The sequence below is a fragment of the Ambystoma mexicanum genome, chromosome 11 (genome assembly GCF_040938575.1).
Source record: "Ambystoma mexicanum isolate Mex_15411 chromosome 11, UKY_AmexF1_1, whole genome shotgun sequence".
In the NCBI taxonomy this organism is placed as follows: Eukaryota; Metazoa; Chordata; class Amphibia; order Caudata; family Ambystomatidae; genus Ambystoma; species Ambystoma mexicanum.
Window position 1 is genome coordinate 1,074,595,622 of NC_090934.1, and position 16,348 is coordinate 1,074,611,969.

The 16,348-nt window shown below is 48.4% G+C and overlaps 1 protein-coding gene across 8 annotated transcripts in view; it reads right to left on the reverse strand.

The window, feature by feature from the left end:
- Positions 1-16,348, reverse strand: part of CLK3 (CDC like kinase 3) — a 336,052-nt gene that overhangs the window by 221,029 nt on the left and 98,675 nt on the right. For 5 of the 8 annotated variants that reach the window (XM_069624327.1, XM_069624326.1, XM_069624330.1 and 2 more), the window contains one exon: positions 5,589-5,705. In XM_069624327.1, coding sequence (XP_069480428.1) covers positions 5,589-5,705 — 117 coding nt within the window. The remainder of the gene's footprint in view (positions 1-5,588; positions 5,706-16,348) is intronic. The other 3 variants (XM_069624329.1, XM_069624325.1, XM_069624331.1) reach the window with 1 other exon arrangement.

The window sequence follows — 16,348 nt, forward strand, 5'->3', positions numbered from 1 at the left end:
GGCCGTCCCTTGTTCGAATTAGAGCCCCTAGGAATTGTTTGATTTGGCTGGGGTCTAAGCTGGACTTCTTTTCGTTGATGGAGAAGCCCAGTTGGGACAAAAGGTCTACGGTCTTTTGGGTATTGGAGAAGCATGTTTCGTAAGAATCCCCTGTTATGAGCCAGTCGTCGAGGTAAGGGTATACCGGGATGGATAACCTGCGCAGGTGGGCCGCTGCCACTGCCAGTACTTTCGTGAATACCCTTGGTGCAGATGCTATCCCGAAGGGTAGTACTCTGAACTGGTAGTGTTTGTTCTCTATCTTGAACCTGAGGTATTTTCTGTGCGCTGGCTACATTAAAATATGAAAGTATGCATCTTTCATGTCTAGTGTTGTCATGTAATCCCCTTGTGATAACAGTGGGATTACTTCCTGCAAGGTCACCACACGAAACTTTTGGGGTTTGACAAACTTGTTCGCTGGGCGCAGATCTAATACAGGGCGCATGGTTAAGTCCTTTTTGGGTACAAGGAAGTACACTGAATAAATACCTTCTGTTACCTGAGATAGGGGGACAGCCTCTATAGCTTCTTTTTTCAGTAGCTCTTCTACTTCCTGTAGAAGAATCGTGAGGTGTTCCGGTGTCATGCGTCGGTTCCGTGGGGGTCTGTACTTCGGGGAACCGTTGAATTCGATGCAGTATCCGTGGGCTATGGTGGATAATACCCAGCGGTCTGACGATATTCCCTCCCATGCTGATAGGAACGATGTTAGCCGGCCCCGGACCGGTGATGCATGGGAGGGGACCCGAATCCTCGGGTCATTTGTTGGTATTGGGCGTGGAACCTTTGGGGCTGGAGCCGCGACCTCTTCCTTTGCCACGGCGTTGGTAGCAGAGTAAAATTGCTGTTGGTTTTGCTGCTGGCGTTGGCCACGAAAGGAGCGTCTATTGCCATAGCCGCGTCTGTTAGGGGGCCTAGAAATTTGGTCAAGAGTCTTGATGGTATCAAACTCTTTCTTCGCATGTTCTAGGGCCTCATCAACTGCTTTCCCAAACAGATGTGTTTGTTCTATGGGCTTATTTATCAGGGAAGCCTGGGTTTACGGCTTAAATCCCGAATTGCGCAGCCAGACATGGCGTTTGAGAAGTATTCCCTGAACCAGGGAACGGCCAGCCGTCTCTGCGGCATCTAAGGAGTTCTTTACGATGCCCTGGTTTACAAGAGTTCCCTCTGAGATTATAGCTAACAGGCGTGAACGCAGGGGTTCTGGTGCGTCCTCTGCTTCGCTGCGCAGCTTGCTCCACTGAGCATCTGCATAGCTAGCTAGTAGGGAATTGTTATTTGCAATCCTAGTTGAGAAGGCGGCGGAGGTCGTGATTCTCTTCCCAAGTGCATAGAGCTTCTTGCCCTCTTTGTCAGGTGGTGCCTCACTAGTGGATAGTGGTACCCCCGCTCTTTTTCTTGTATTAGTAACTACGAGGGAGTCCGGAATAGAATGTCCTCTGATGTACAAAGGGTCAGAGGACGAAGGGCTGAAGAGCTTTTCTATCCGAGGGTTGACCCCTCTGACTAAGGCCGGATTGGAAAGGGAAGGAGTTATTCTTCTCTTTATAGAAGCCAGGAACGGAATAGACTAACGGGGGCTTTTTCTTTAATAACTTTCTCTACAAAGTCTATGTCAGGAAGAGTCTCCCCTGTGTCTATTTCAAAATGCGCTGCTGCCTTGCGCAATAGTGCATTAAGTGAAGGTTGGTCATCTATGGGAGAGGTGTTTCCAATAGGTGAATCCTTGGGAGGAGAAGGGTGAAAGACATCAGGGTCTGAGTGCACTGATGGGGATTGCCAAGGCTGCACTGATGGGGATTGCCAGGGCTGCGAGCTAGCTGTATCTTCTTCAAAAGCTCCTGCACTAGTGTAAGGATCTTCTTCAAACCCCTCTTCCTCATGTTCTTCCTCTCCACCCAAACACTCATCTTCCTGGAGGTATTGCTCCTCTTCAGTGAGGTCATATGAGTCTGTAGAAGGGGGAAACAGCCTAGGAATCTTGACCCTAGGGTCATCCTGGGGCCATTCTCTTGGTCTTTTGGGTGTAGGTGGGTTTTGGCTTCCCAAAAACCTTTCCATTTTCTCCATACAAGAATGGAGTCTTTCAAGGGTCTCATGGGGGACCCCTGAATAGTCTAGAGGGGGGAAAATCAGTGTCTTCACCTTCAAAACGCTTAGAACGCTCCCACAACGACGAAGAAAGGTTTCCGTCGCCCTCTGAAAAGCCCTCCGGTAGTTCAGAAGTGTCCTTAGATGAAGGGGGCAGTTCCTGGCTACTCTTGCGCTTTTTCGGCGTTTCTATAGCTTTTTGTGCGGCATTCGACGTTTGTTTCGTCGTCCGCTTACGTTTGTCTTCGGAAACAATTCTCGCCAGGCTCTCGACAACGAGTTTGTCAGTAGAGGGCTCTGGTGTCGACGTTGGCTGCGTTACGTGTTGTTCCTCGACGGCCGCTCTATGGAGCGTTACGTCGGATGATTTTGCGGTAGCGCCCGTGTTTGATGAAAGCCCAATCGCTGTTCGCGGCTGCGTTTGCGGGTGGGGCTTGAGACCCTTACGGTCTGAGGTAGACGCCGGAGTGCCCTGCGTCCCCTTCGGCGCTGATGGATCCTTCGTCTTCGACGAAGAAGAGCCGTGGGTTGTGTGCTTAGGCCTATGGGGTCTATGTGCGTCCTTGTCGCCGGGGTGTTCATCCCCATAAGCGGGGTGTGAGCCGAGCCCGTCGGGGCCGGGGACGGACGTCGAGGAGCGCAAGCGCTCCTTCTGGGGGTTAATGACTTCCGTAACGGACGTAGAGTGATCACCCTCCTCGTCACTTTCTGCAACAGCGGCGGCGGGTGAGGAAATTGACTTCGACATAGCGTAGTCCGCCCACCTCTTAACTTTCCGTTCTTTAAGAGTTCTTGGTTTCAAGATCTTACAGGCCGCGCAGCTGTGCTCCTTATGATCGAGGGGCAAGCAACGATTACAGAGCTTGTGTTTATCCTTCCAAGTGTATTTGCCCCTACAGCATGGGCAAAACTTAAAAGGTGTCCTCTCCATAGCTGAGGCAATAATGACTGGTGATAACAACCCCAAGGGAAAGATAGGGGAGAAAGAAAGACATTCTCAAAGAGAAGATCAAAGTTCGAACCCCCACTCTCCCTACTGTATGTTGGCCGGCGAGGCCAGGCCACGTGTTCGGCAGCGCCGAAGGATCTCCTCCGTCTCTTCCCCTCCGTCGAAAACTTGCTTGGCGGAGAAACAGCTTCACAGCTAACGTCGAGGGGGGGATCCTTAACAATATAATAAGTATAATTAAGGATCGAGGTCCGTAGTAAGTATTTGCAATGTGTCTCTAGGAGCTCTGCGTAAGGCGACCAGAAGCTGGGCGGAAAAAAACAATCTGAGGGACCTCGACGCGTGAGGGATTGTGGGTACAACGCACGTCACTATAGGGATAGTGTTACAGACACGCCTTGTCGACGTCCCCTTTTCGACTACGAAAAACAAAATGCAATACTCTGCAGTGACCACTGGATGTCGGACCTATGCACAGCATGTCATTCTAAGCAGATTAACAAACATCAGAAATTAAATTACTGTATACCTCTCTGGTTGCCAGGGTCCGCGTCAACTCCCATACTTCCAGTCTGATTCCCTCTCTCCAGAGGAACCCGCCAGGGATGCCCGATCTTGTTTGCCCTAGCCATTGAGCGCATGGCAGACTATGTCCGGGCGCGCCATTCGCGCAAGGGGATACGACTACGAGACACCCCCAAAATTATTTCTCTGTACGCCGATGACATGCTGTTTGTCAGGGACCCCAATACTCATCTTGACCCAGTATTGCGTGACATCACCCGCATACTCTGGCTTTATGATCAATTACACCAAGTCTGAAATCTTCCCCCTCACGAGCACTACGGCGCCACCCGCCACCGGACGGGATTAAGTACCTGGGTGTTCAGGTGTCTCTGGCAAAAGATACTCTCCTGGCGGACAACTACACGGCAGAACAAGCTGCAGCCAAGGTGGCGCGTTGGTCCCCTCTCCCTTTAGCTGGTAGACTTTCACTTGTTAAAATGATACTACTTCCTAAACTTCTGTACGTAATCACCAATGTACCCGTCTGGCCGGGTAAGAAATATTTCACAGATTTACACAAGCCGTGCGCTCAGTTTCTGTGGCACTCAGGTGCCGCTCGCAAAAAATGGCTGGCTATGACTCTACCCTACGAACAGGGTGGCTTCACGGCCCCTGACATGCTGCGCTACTGGATCGCTGCGCAGGCACAGTTCGCCTGCTACTGGTACCCGCCCCCCCCACACCCTCTTGTCAAGCTCGAGACCCTGGCGGCGGCTGGCACCGACTTGATGTCTTTGATACTACATCGACGTTACCAACCGGATTCGGCCATTGACCCAGTCCGCACCACGGTGACTGCCTGGGGGCGATTTTTCGTTACCGGTGCTGAGGAACATCCATATTATAAGTGGCTTCCGGCCTGGCGGTTCCCCGGGCTGGAACCCACAAATGACAAAGCCCTGGCCAGGCACTGGCAGTTCTTGGGATACCTAGCTTTGACTGACTTACCTAGACGGGCAGTTTATAACTCTGCAGACTTGGAAGCCCGGTCACTCGGTTTCACCGCTGGAGTTTTTTTTTTTTTACAGACTCCGGGCCGCCTTCCGTAATGCTTGGCCTGAGTTTCCTGATGAACCCCCTGACTCCCCTGGGATTTCCTACATCGCCAACTCGGGTGGGGCCTGCAGGGTGGTATCCTCGCTATACAAACTCCTGACTGCCTCCCCAACACTGACATCCAGGGCCCGGGATGACTGGGCAGCTGAACTAGAGTTGGATCTCACTGACCAACTTTGGACGAAAATGTGCTCCCACACTAGCAGTCTCTCTCTGAACTTCCGCTATCGCACGATTCAATACAAACTGGTGAACAGATTGTACTATACCCGAGACTCTGTGGTGCGGATCATGTGTGTCATCTCCATATGTTTTGGGACTGTCCGAAGCGAACTACATTCTGGGGCGAAATCCTGAAGACGCTTTCAGAAATGTGTGACACTTATTGAGCTTGACCCGCTTGGGGTTCTGTTCGGGATGTGGGGGCTGAGGGTTCAAGGGGCAATGCCAAATTGTTAAATGTGAGCTGCCTAGTTGCCAAAAAATGTGTGCTACAAAATTGGAAGTCCTCCTCCCCTCCCACATTCCAGAAATGGTTGAACTTACTAACTTGGTCCCGGAATTGTGAGGAGTATCACCTCACTACCCTACCGGCCCACTCCCGGCCTAAAAACATCTGGTCTCCTTTCAACAGTTATCTCAATGGCCTGGATGCGTCCTCATCTGAGGACAACTCATCGCAATCCTCTTGAAGGAATGTTTTACCTCTGAACGCCTCATGATGGTTTACTCAGGATTGTTTTATATTACCACTTATATGTATCACTGCTCTTTGTTGAAAATTGTGTTGAGTCAACTTGGCTCCTCTGATGCATGTGTAAGCTATTTTCCTCTGCCGACAAAAATAAAAGTTTTTAAAAAAAAAGCTTATATTACTTACAATTTGTTCTCCTTGTCTTTTTCTTTGATTTTCTTCAAAACGTTGATTTCTAGCTGGGCTGCTTCCCTGTACTTGCCTACGTTTCGAATGATTTTAAGTGCGATTCTGGACTTGCTACTGGAGATAATGAAGAAACAAAAAGGGGGTGTAAGAAAACATCAGGTAGGGGAAAATACTTAGTCATGTTACAATGAGATTCATAGTGCAAAAGGCAAAATGTGACCTCTTACTGCTACAATGTAAAAAGATACACGACAGTCTCAAAAGAGAAACGGACACAAACCTAAAATGTATTTGCAGGTTTGACACTTAAAAAGAACAGAATAGAAAAAACCTAGTAATATCCCATTTCTGAAGGGAGTTGGGTACCTGCAAAGCCAAGGAGAGATCAAGGCAAAGAATCCATGAATTTTACTTAGAACTATTGTTCTCCTGAATGGGCCTGGCAGGGATTCAAATGCTCATGAATATTCCCTGTCAGGCTGGTAATCCTCAGTAAAAGAGAAAACAGTGACTTTCGTTCAAAAACTGTCTTTCCCCTATAAACCAATCACTAAGCTTTGGGTCATACTGCCCCAGTCAATGACTGCCCTCTACCCAAGTCCCTCCTCTGACAACCATCTTCAGATTGGTTAGCACGTAAAGTGGCAATATGACCAAGAAGAGCTGCAGAGGGGCAGGAGGGAGAGTCCGCATGTGAATCCATGCCAGACCCATGCTGGAATACAATAGTTACAGGTAAGTAATTTGTTCCTTCTCCAGCATGGGGACTGGCATGGATTCACATGCTCATGAATAAAGAATACACAGCAGTACATACATACAAAACCACGGGAGGCGGCAAGGCTCAACAGAAGCAATAACTCTATTTTTTATTTATTTGATTGTACCGCGCCGACCGCTCGCGGGCATCAGTGCGGAAAATAGACACATCAACAACAACACAACATGAGGACAGGACGTCTGGTGCAGCCAGAAAGGCAGTAACTTAATGGGGAAGAGGCGGGGAGTTATTAAAAAAAGGTGGGTTTTCATTTTTTTTCTGAAGCTCAGGAGGTTAGTTTCTAATCTCAGGTTTAAGGGTATGTTGTTTCATTTTGCTGCTGCGGATATGGGAAATGATTTACCCAACCCATTGGATCTCTTATGGGGGTCTACGATGATTTGGCCTGTTTATTCAGATCCTAGTGAGCGGCCTGAAACAGTTATTTTAGATTTGAGATAAACCGGTGCTTACCCGTGGAGACATTTATGGGCCAGTGTCATGGCTTTGAACAGGGCCCTGTTTTATACCTTTATCCAGTGGAATTCCCTTCTAGCGTTGCTGATGTGGTCTCTTGGATTCCTGCTTAATGATTCTGACAGCATTATTTTGTATGTGCTGGTATTTTGCAATACACTGTTTGTACCCAGCATTAAAGCGTTTCAATAATCTAAAGGCGAGAGCATGATTGCCTTGGCTATGGTGGCATAGTTTTCTTTGCTAAGGTATGGTCTGATTGCGCTTAATAGCCTGAGAGGATAGTAGCAGTTCTTGTTCAAACACTCTTACCTCCTCACCAGGCTCACCTTCAAGCAAACAGGTTGCGTAGCACTGCTTGGCCGACTCTGGACTCCTCCCTGGAATCCCTGTCGACGCAGTAGAATTTCGTGAAGGTATGCATAGACCTCCACGTAGCAGCCCTGCAGATGTCACACACCAGACAGGAAAGCCGTCATTGCAGCGATCGCTCGGGTAGAATGGGCTCTCGGACGGCCAGGCAGCGGTTGGTTTGCCAACCTGTGACAATGAGGGCTGCAGCCAGAGAGCCACCTGGAGATTGAAGCCTTGGACAAGGCCTTCCCATGGTTCACAGGACCAAAGTAAACATAAAAGCAAAGACGTTTTTCCAGAAACGGTTAATGCAGGCCACATAAAACTTCAGCGCTTGAGCCACATCCAGCGAGTGCAAAGTCCTTTCAGCCGGTAAAAAAACCACAGTAACACCAAGGGCTCGTTGAGATGAAATTCCAATGGAATCTTGGGCATGAAGGAGGGGGCGAGTCCGCAGCACCACCCTCATCTCCTGGAAAGTCAAGTAAGGCTGCTTGCAGGACAGGGCCTGGATATCACCTACTGGCAGAGGTGATTAGCAAGAAGAAAGCAGTCTTCCAAGACAGGAACTTGAGTGGAGCTTGATGCATCAGCTCGAATGACCACCCCCCCCCCCCCATGTGCTTAGTCAGCAACACGTTGAGTTCCCACACCGGGGCAGGCACTGTCACTGGCGGGAACTAACGGAACAGTCCTTTGATCAACTCCTTCACTAGACGGTGCGACCGAAGTAGACTGTGCGACCGAAGACTTGGTGTAGCGGAGATAACCGCCAGATGCACCTTGGAGGCGTGCGCTAGTCCCGACTTAGGCAACAAGTATGGAAGGACCTGGGGGTCGTGACCCTCAGAGGGTTAATCTCAACACCAAGTCGCAAAACACTTCCATTTGTGTCCACAACACTTCAGAGTCGACAACACCCAGGCCTTGGCGAGGACCACCCTGCAGTCCACAGGCAGCTCTTGACCAAACTAATGCTGCAGGAGCCTGGCCTTCAGTTTCAGCGATCCGGGGTCGTGGTGCAGGATTCCGCGTCCTTCCTTGGTGAGAAGATCTGCGACCACTGATAGCTTGACTGGAAAGGAGGATGACATGCTGAGAAGGTCCAGGTACCAGATTTTCCTTGGCCACGCTTGCTCGACTAGGGTTATCCTGCACCGTCTGAGTTGACGGATGACTCTTCGTAGCAGCGGTGGCAAGGAGGGAACGCGTACATGAACAGGCTTTCCCAAGGGAAAGAGAATGTGTTCCCCATGCTCCCCGGCTGGGGAAACCTGCTGGTGAACCTCCGGCACTTGGTGTTCATCACAGTCGTAAACAGATTGATCTAGGGACTGCCACACCGGAGGAAGAGGTTGTCCACTTGATCCTGCCGACGCGCCCACCCATGGCAAGAGCACAGCTCCCGGGTGAGGGAGTCGGCGACAGTGTTATTAACACCCGCCAGGTGAAAAGGAATGAGGAACATCCCCTGGGCGACGGCCCAGTGCCACAACTCCTGTGCCTCTCTGGAGAGCGCCAGGAATCTGGTGCCCCCCAAATCCCTGCTTCCGAATGAAACATTATGGTGGTATTGTCGTGAAGACCTTCGCCACTTTGCCCTTGAGGGACGGAAAAAATGCAGAGGGCCCAAAACACAGCCCATAGTTCCAGGACATGGATGTGTAGCACCTTCTCCTCCAGCAGACTGCCAGTGTGTGTTCCCCGGCCTTCCAGGGAATGATCCGTTGTGACCGTCTCCTGGTATGGAGGGCTCTGTGCCCCCGGCAATGTTGGAGCGCACGTACCACCACCTTATCGCTCGACGGAACTCCTCGTCAATCACGTTCTGAAGCTTCCAGATACCTGGATCCATCGAGAGTCCAGGAATTCCTGGAGCGGTCGCAACCTGCAGAACCGGACCAGGTAAATACAAGACGACATGCCGAGCAGTGACTTGAAGGTCCTCCAATCTTCTGTGCCAAGTATCCAAATAAACACTTAAACAATTGTTTAATCAAGAAACCTTGAGTATTAATTTGTCAGGTGAATAAGCCTTCTTTAGAAGGGAGCAAAAATATGTAACAATAATATGCTTCAAAACGAGACACTGAGTTTCAATAAATCACTAGATACCCATTTGGGATGGCACACAGACACTTCCTACACCCTGAGGAGACTTAAATAACTAGGACACTGGACATTGATGTCACTGGAACATTTAGTGCAATACTGAGGTTGGTGTGAAAAGGAAACAAAGGAATAAAAAATGGTTAACAAATATTCTTCAGCAGTACTTTTTGAACTCTCCAATGCAAAGTAAATTAACCCTTTCCCAGCTATGATATGATATGGCATTTGTAACGCGCCTATACACAAGTGTTTCAAGGCGCGACGAGGCAGGGGGGGGAACAAGGGGAAGACAGACAACGATCCTACTAGGCCAGGTGTCAGTCAGACCGCGCAAGTGCAGGTGTAGGGGGAAGGGGGGGGGGGGGGGGGCAGTACAAATAAGTAGAATAGAAATAAAATAATAAATAGGGCCAGCTGGTGGCAAGTGCAAGGTAAGTGCAGACAAGTGCTGGGGGGGGGGGGGGGGGGCTTGTCGGGATACAGAGACAGTCCCGCAGTGCAGGGGTTGCCAGGGAGGTAGTGCAAGTGAAGAGTGACTGGGCCCAGGACCGAAGTCGGTGAGAGTGGCCCATTTGCATAATCAGTGCAGTTTAGGTGAAGAATTTAGCAGGGGAGAGGGAGAGAGAAAGCAAAAGTGAAGGGGAAGGTTTTGAGGTGCTTCCGGAACCGGAGATGGTTCTCCTCAAGTTTCAGGGAGGCAGGAAGGCTGTTCCAGAGGGAGGCCCCTGCCACGGAGAGAGATCTACCCCCAGCTCGTTGCTTCGAGAAGCGGCTGACCCTGAGGGAGTTGGAGACGGATGAGCGTAGGGCTCGGGAAGGAAGATATTTAGGAAGAGAGAGCTGAAGGTATTTAGGCCCCAGGCCCCAGAAGGCCTTGTGGACAATGCAGAGGGTTTTGAACTTAATCCTCACAGCCACTGGGAGCCAGTGTAGAGATTTCAGTCCTGGAGAGATACGGTCCCTGGGCTTGATGCCAAGGACAAGTCTCGCAGTTCTGTTCTGGATGAGTTGCGGAGAGTGGAGGCAGGCAGATTAAGATAGAGGCTGTTACAGTAGTCCACAAGTTAACTAATGTGTCACTTTTGTTGAGGGATAGTTAAAGCACAAAGTCAGAGGTAAGAAAAGTCTTTCAGGGAGCCAGGACAGCCAATGTTAATTGAGCAAAAATCTAGGTGAGCTGAAGCACTTCTGGTAGTTACATAAAGGTCTTGCACAATGATTTAGAAGTCTTTGCAGAAAAGAAATCATTGTAGGGCCACAAGCTGGGAAGCTTGTGAGGGGCAAAGCTGCAAGCAACTCTGCAAGAGCAGCCAAGACAAGTCTCAACTGAAAGCTAGCAAGGCTACACAACAAGAGGAAAGCAACCCCTCAGTTTTACAGTACCTTTGGTTTGAAGAAATTGGTTCCAGCTGGCTTCTGTTCCTGTGTAGGTCTGCAGATCCTGTTCCTGGGCCTCATTCATGGGGACAAGAGGGAGGACGCTTGGGGCCTCCTGCACTACGAATGGAAGGTCGGCGGCAGCAATGGGCAAACCTCAGATCAGCGACACTTCGCAGTTTCAGCTCCTTGTGGCTCTCTCAAACAGCACCACTGCGGTTCTCAGATACCTTTATGGACTTTCCTCACATCTGGGGTCCAGTACTCTGTAGTGGTGGCTCAAGCTTGGTCAGTCCTGCTTCATGGGCGTCCAGAGGTTCTTCCTGCAGCGTGGGTCAGACTTAAAAACAAGACACTCTATTCTGGTGTTTCTCTCCCTGGCAATCGGTTCCTGCAGCAGCAATGAAAGTACATCCAGCTCAGAGATTGCTTTGGGGTTGTTTGGCCCCACCAACTCATGGGGAGAAGTCGTCCGTTGAAGGGCTTCTCTAGTCGAGGCGAATTCGGATCTTCAGCACAGCAGCAGGGCTTCACTTGACAAACCAATGGTCCAGGAGTTGCAGCAGGCGTCCTCTTCAAGTTCTTCTCCGGATTCCTTTGTCTAGTGGTCGAACGTCACTCTCACAGCAGGGTGGCTATCCTCAAAGGACAGCCAGCCATTCACCTTTGGGTGCATTCCTGTAACCAAGGGGATTAAACAGAGTTTCGGGCACCTCCCTCACTTCCTGCCCTGCCAGACACGGAGCCAGAGGCGGGCTTCACCAGTGAATCTCGCCAAAGACAAAAGACAAAACGAACAAAGGGACCAAACCTGGTTTGGAGCGCAGAGTAAATTTCAGGAAGGACCTTCCCATCAAGAAACCTCTTAAGCGCCTAGATACTTTGGGTTTTGCGCGCTATACAAATAAACAAACTAAACTAACAATGCCGTAGAATTGATCCCTGTTAAATCAGATGAATATACGATGGAGCAAACTGGATCAATTGAACAAAAATAGGGATTTCCTAGCCAAAAAAGCACATAAAACGCAGAAAGCTTCAAGCGCGAAACACGAGGACTAGCAGTTGAATGTGTTGTAAAAATCTGAAGATGGCTGCCATAGGATCGGCTTAGGGAGAGGGCAGTCATTGGCTGGGGCAGCATGACCCAGAGCTCAGGGATTGGTTTAGGTTTATTGACAAAGGTTTATAAACTAAAGTGAAACAGTTTCTTCTTTTACCAAGGATTCCCAGCCTGACGACTGGAAATATTCATGAGCACGTGAATCCATGCCAGACCCCATGCTGGAGAAAGGTATTACTGTGGTAATAGAAACTCCAAAGTGTTTTGGACCAATGAAATACCTCAAAAGTGGAATTTCAAATAGAAGCCGGATTAGCTTCAGGGAATTCATTATAGCAGGCGGTAACTATCATGGCAAAATAACAGGACAAAGCAGAATTGGCCAGTATGTGGATGGAAACATGTAATTAACCTGCAACAATAGGGATGCAGTATCATGCACCTTTAAGACTCATATGATGTGCATTATTTTGACAAGTAGCATTTGGATACATCATTATTCATGAGAACTGGTAAAACATTTCTTTAATAAAATAAAAGCGAGACACCTGTGACTTTCAGCTGCTCTGGTTACCCTTTGAAGGCCAGGGATGCTAACCCCTACTACCTACAATATGAAAAAGCCTTTCACTTCGCATCAGTTTGGGAACAACGGCTGGCCTTTATAGCGCAATTTCCAGAGGCGGAGGCAGCCTCTATCTAGAGTGGTCCCATGTTGTGACCACCTCTTCTCCTTAAGCAATCTTCAGGATGGCAACATGAATGGTCCAGCTCACAAGATCTGCTAAGTGGCGCTTTCTTTTGCAGTTCTACCTCACTTAAGGCTGTGACTGCGGTTCCATGTGATATACCCGCGAAAATGTCACCATACAAGAATGGTGGCAGCAATATTACCCCTTGGAACAAGCGGGGGTATCCCCCCGCAACCTCCATATTTTTTTAAAGGGAGCAGGGGACACTGCGCTCCCATTTACCCCATAAATAATGTTGCCTGTGCCATTACCTGGCGACTATATGTATGGCGACATTATTCATGGGGATAATATTACCCGCTACTGTGACTGCTTGATGAGGTTCCCAGCCAAATCCTTGGTACTGAAGTGTTGGGCAAAGTTTGTATGCAGTACCCTCTGGTAATACTACACACAACTAGGCCTACAGGTGTAAGCAAACCAACCTTTGGTATAAGTCCGTACTACACAGTTTTGGTAGCGTGTTGAGCAGCCAGTCTTATCTCAGGAATGTGAGCAGTAATGATGTTACAGAGAGGTTAACAATCACAGGTGTTCAAATACACTCTTATACTCAAGGTTTCTTGAATAAATACTTATCAATTAGAAGGAGGCAATCATAACACAAATATACCTCCAAACTTTTCAAGAGGAGAAAAAGGCAAAGGTTATCAGAAAATAAGACTACAATTATTCTTAGACAGCGCAAATACTTTGAGTTCACCAGAAGAGTCAATTCAATTCAAGACCACTTAGAGCAGCTCAAGCCCATACAATGTCCATACCGAGATTCAAACTCCAAAACTCAGAGGGCTTTAGTTTTGGCAACCAAGCTATGGAACACGCTTCCTTCATCCCTTAGAGCAGAACCTTCCTTCCACTCATTCAAGAGTAATACTAAACGTTGGCTACAGGAACTGGATTCTGCGTTAGCTTAGCCTCCTTTATAGGGACCTTATAGCGACCCCACCTGGGGGCCCACTCCCCACCAAGTCCCTTCCTGTTGCTATCATCCTTGACTGTACCTCCTACTAAATTGTGTACTGACTGATCATACTATAAACCTATGTAATTATTGCATATATTGTATATGCAACCTTATTTTAACTGCCTACACTATGGAACATGTGTAAGCTATTGTATAATTATTATTGTATATATGTGTATGTAACCTGGGCTATACATGCACCCAGATGCCTCAGGGCCAGGAGCGCTTGACAAATATAATAAATATAAATGCAAATAGGCTAGGCCAAAGTCAATGGGCTAAAGTCTCTTGATAGTTTAAGGCGGTTCTGGTAATTAAACGAAAAAGTCTCTGCACAAGTTCTTGTAAGTAGTTTGTAAAAAGAAGAATCATATGTTGGGTCACAACTGATTTGGCCTGCGAGTTGCAAACGTTTCAAGCACTTTCACTGCAAGAGGCAAGTTCTTTCAGTCTTGTTTTACAGTACCTTACAATGAAGAAAAAGATGCAGCCTTTTTAGAACTGTTCCTGGCAATTCCCGCAGATCTCGCTGTTCCTGGGCCTCAGTCTTGGGGACAAGAGGGAGGACGAACGACTCCTGCACTGGGACTGGCCCAAAAGCTGGTACTTGGCAAATCTTCGACCGGGGTGACATGGCAGGGGACCTAAATCCGTAGTTCATTTCTGACCAGAGGCTGTGGCTCCCCTGGAGTCAGGACCTCTGCCTCTACCCTTGCCGCGCCGCTGACCCCTATGTGGATAGTTAGCGGGGTGCTGGATGCCTGCTTTGAGTTACAGTTTCCCTTATTGTACATGTTCTGTGAGGAACAAGACTGGCCTCGAAAGGACCGGCGGGAACCGCTTCCCTTCTGGGGGGAGTAGTGGAGGGGCTCAGGGGGAGAGGGGGAGAGAGGGCTTATGAGTGATTTGTTATGTTACTTTGCATTTATATAGCGCCTTATATACCATTGGTATGGTCAGAAGGCCCTTGGGAAACGAAGTTCAGGTCAGTAGAGAGAGTCAAAGGTGCGTGTGAGCACCAGGTATGTGTGCAGCTGGTGCAGTATTCGCGTTAATAGCTGCTTCTTAGCGGTAGGTGTGGTGGTTGAGGCGTTAGGCCTGAGGAGAACGCCTGGCTGGGGGGTGAGTAACCAGCAGTGTTTAGTTAGAGTGGTGGGGAGTATGAGGCAGATGTTGGTATGAGAACAGTTATACCGAATGGTGTCATAGTATCTGTGTTCTAGTTGAGAGGTGGTGTGAAGAGAGTAAGAGTGGTGATGTGAGATGGTGGGTTATATGCTCATCGGACGTTCTAGGCATTCCAAACCATTCCACGTCAATCACGCAATTCTATGCACTCCAGTCCGCTCCACAGCACTCCAGTCCGCTCCACAGAAGAAAGATCCTACGAATTGCTCCAATACCACATTAGCCACTATTGCCAAAGAATACAAAACATGCCATTACTAAAAACGCCAGAATAGCCAAAGCCAACTTGCAAGAATTATTTAAAACAATTAGAGAGTTACAAACTCCCTCAGCACCCTCCCCTACTATAGAATAAAAGTAGGCCAGGTGCGCCTGAATTCAGAATGCTATGCAATCAAAAGTACGATCCCTATAAGTGAAAGTTGAAAGCAACCAATCCTCCAATACCAAAATTCAGAATATTCCTCCCTTCCACTTCAGGGAAATCTCAACTAGAAACCACCAACATGATCAAAAATCTCAAATCCTCGAAATGTAAAGGGGACATATGCCCAGCATCCGTACTGCTTGGAAAACCCAATACCAATCTTCACGAAATTCATCAACGATTCCTTCTCGTCGAGACTCGTCTCAGCTACCCTCAAAGAGTCCTGGGTACGCCCACCGATTAAGAAACCCTCCCTTGATATAGGATATATGGCATTTATAATGCAGGTTTAAATGTCTAAACAATGCAGCGCCATGCTATCTTATTGAGAGAATCAACAGAAAATCCTCAAGCAGGCCCACTAGAATAGCAAACACTAATTGCCTATCCGTGCCAAGATTCAAATTATCTAAAGTTGGGGGTAGTAGTTTCCCAGTCAAGGCAGCACTGCTTTGGAACTCTTTACCATCTCCCCTACGAGCCGACCAAACATATCAACTTTAGAGAGATCATCATCAAATGGCTAAAAGATATTAAGCAGTAATGCCTCCCATCTAGCCTGTGCTGTAAATGGATTCTAGAATGCCCTTTTACATTATGCCCCGTCTCCACTGTTTAAACTTCTTTATTGGATGTATCTATGCATCTGCTATACACAAGTTATGCATCTGTCTCCCATTTTACCTAAACTGTAATTAGATCTTAGAGTGCCCCATTTATCTAAGTATGTCCTGCTCGTATAGTGTCTATTCCTATGTATCTATGCATCTACTATATCCTGTATTTTATGTATCTGTATATACCAATGTGTACTTTATATGCCACTTCGTAGCTCAAGCTTAAAGTCTTCTTGTACCGTCTGCGCCCTGATAACCCTGGCTCGGGCACACATTATAAATAAAATAAACGCGACTATACACGTGTTTCAAAGCGCGATGCAGCAAGGGAGGGGGAACAGAGGGAAGACCGAGCCAACGATCCTACTAGGCCAAGTGTCATTCAGATCGTGCAGGAGAAGGGGAAGTGCAGGCAGGAGGGAGGTGGGGACAGTGCAGTATGTGGGATAAAAAATAAATTAAAACAATAAGAAGTATGGCCAGCTGGTGGCAAGTGCAGACATCAGGTGTCAAGTGGAGGTGTTGCCAGGGAGGCAGTGCAGATGTGCAACTGGCAGGGGAGGGGAGGGGACCTGGGCCTGAGATCAGAGGGTTGCCAGGTAACCAGTGCAGTTTCAGCCAGGAGTTCAGCAGGGGAGAGGAGGAGAAAAAGCAGAAGCAAGA